The 306-nt window shown below is 49.7% G+C and overlaps 1 protein-coding gene across 1 annotated transcript in view; it reads right to left on the bottom strand.

Annotated features, from left to right (window-relative positions):
- Positions 1-176: 176 nt before the first annotated feature.
- Positions 177-306, bottom strand: part of PHALS_03715 (uncharacterized protein) — a gene marked incomplete at both ends in the record, with an annotated part of 804 nt that continues 674 nt past the window's right edge. The window contains one exon of the mRNA XM_024717977.1: positions 177-262. Within this exon, the coding sequence (XP_024583422.1) occupies positions 177-262 (86 nt within the window). The remainder of the gene's footprint in view (positions 263-306) is intronic.

Here is a 306-nt window from a genome sequence, read left to right as displayed (position 1 = left end):
TGGTACTGCTCTTCGGAAGATTTTTGGCTCCAGGCGGTCGACCTCGGCCTCTTTTGTTTTTTTTGGAGGTTCAACTCCACAACAGTACGATGGCCAGCGATCAGTCTGCTAGACTGTGCTAGCACTACCTTTTGCCTTGCATCAAGTAGAAGCAAAAGTTGCTTGCCAAGAGCGTCCTAAGCTGTGGTCGTATCCTGGCCATCCATCTGATCGTCCAAGTCAGCTGCATGCCATTCGAGGTGCCACTGCCTATCGAAGTCATCTGTGACCAGGATGTCAGACGAGTTGATGATCTTTTGGATTTTG

The sequence above is a fragment of the Plasmopara halstedii genome, assembly GCF_900000015.1.
Source record: "Plasmopara halstedii genome assembly, contig: Scaffold_2386, whole genome shotgun sequence".
Classification (NCBI taxonomy): Eukaryota; Oomycota; class Peronosporomycetes; order Peronosporales; family Peronosporaceae; genus Plasmopara; species Plasmopara halstedii.
The sequence above is the reverse complement of the archived record's forward strand: the minus strand, read 5'-3'. Positions and strand labels throughout refer to the sequence as shown.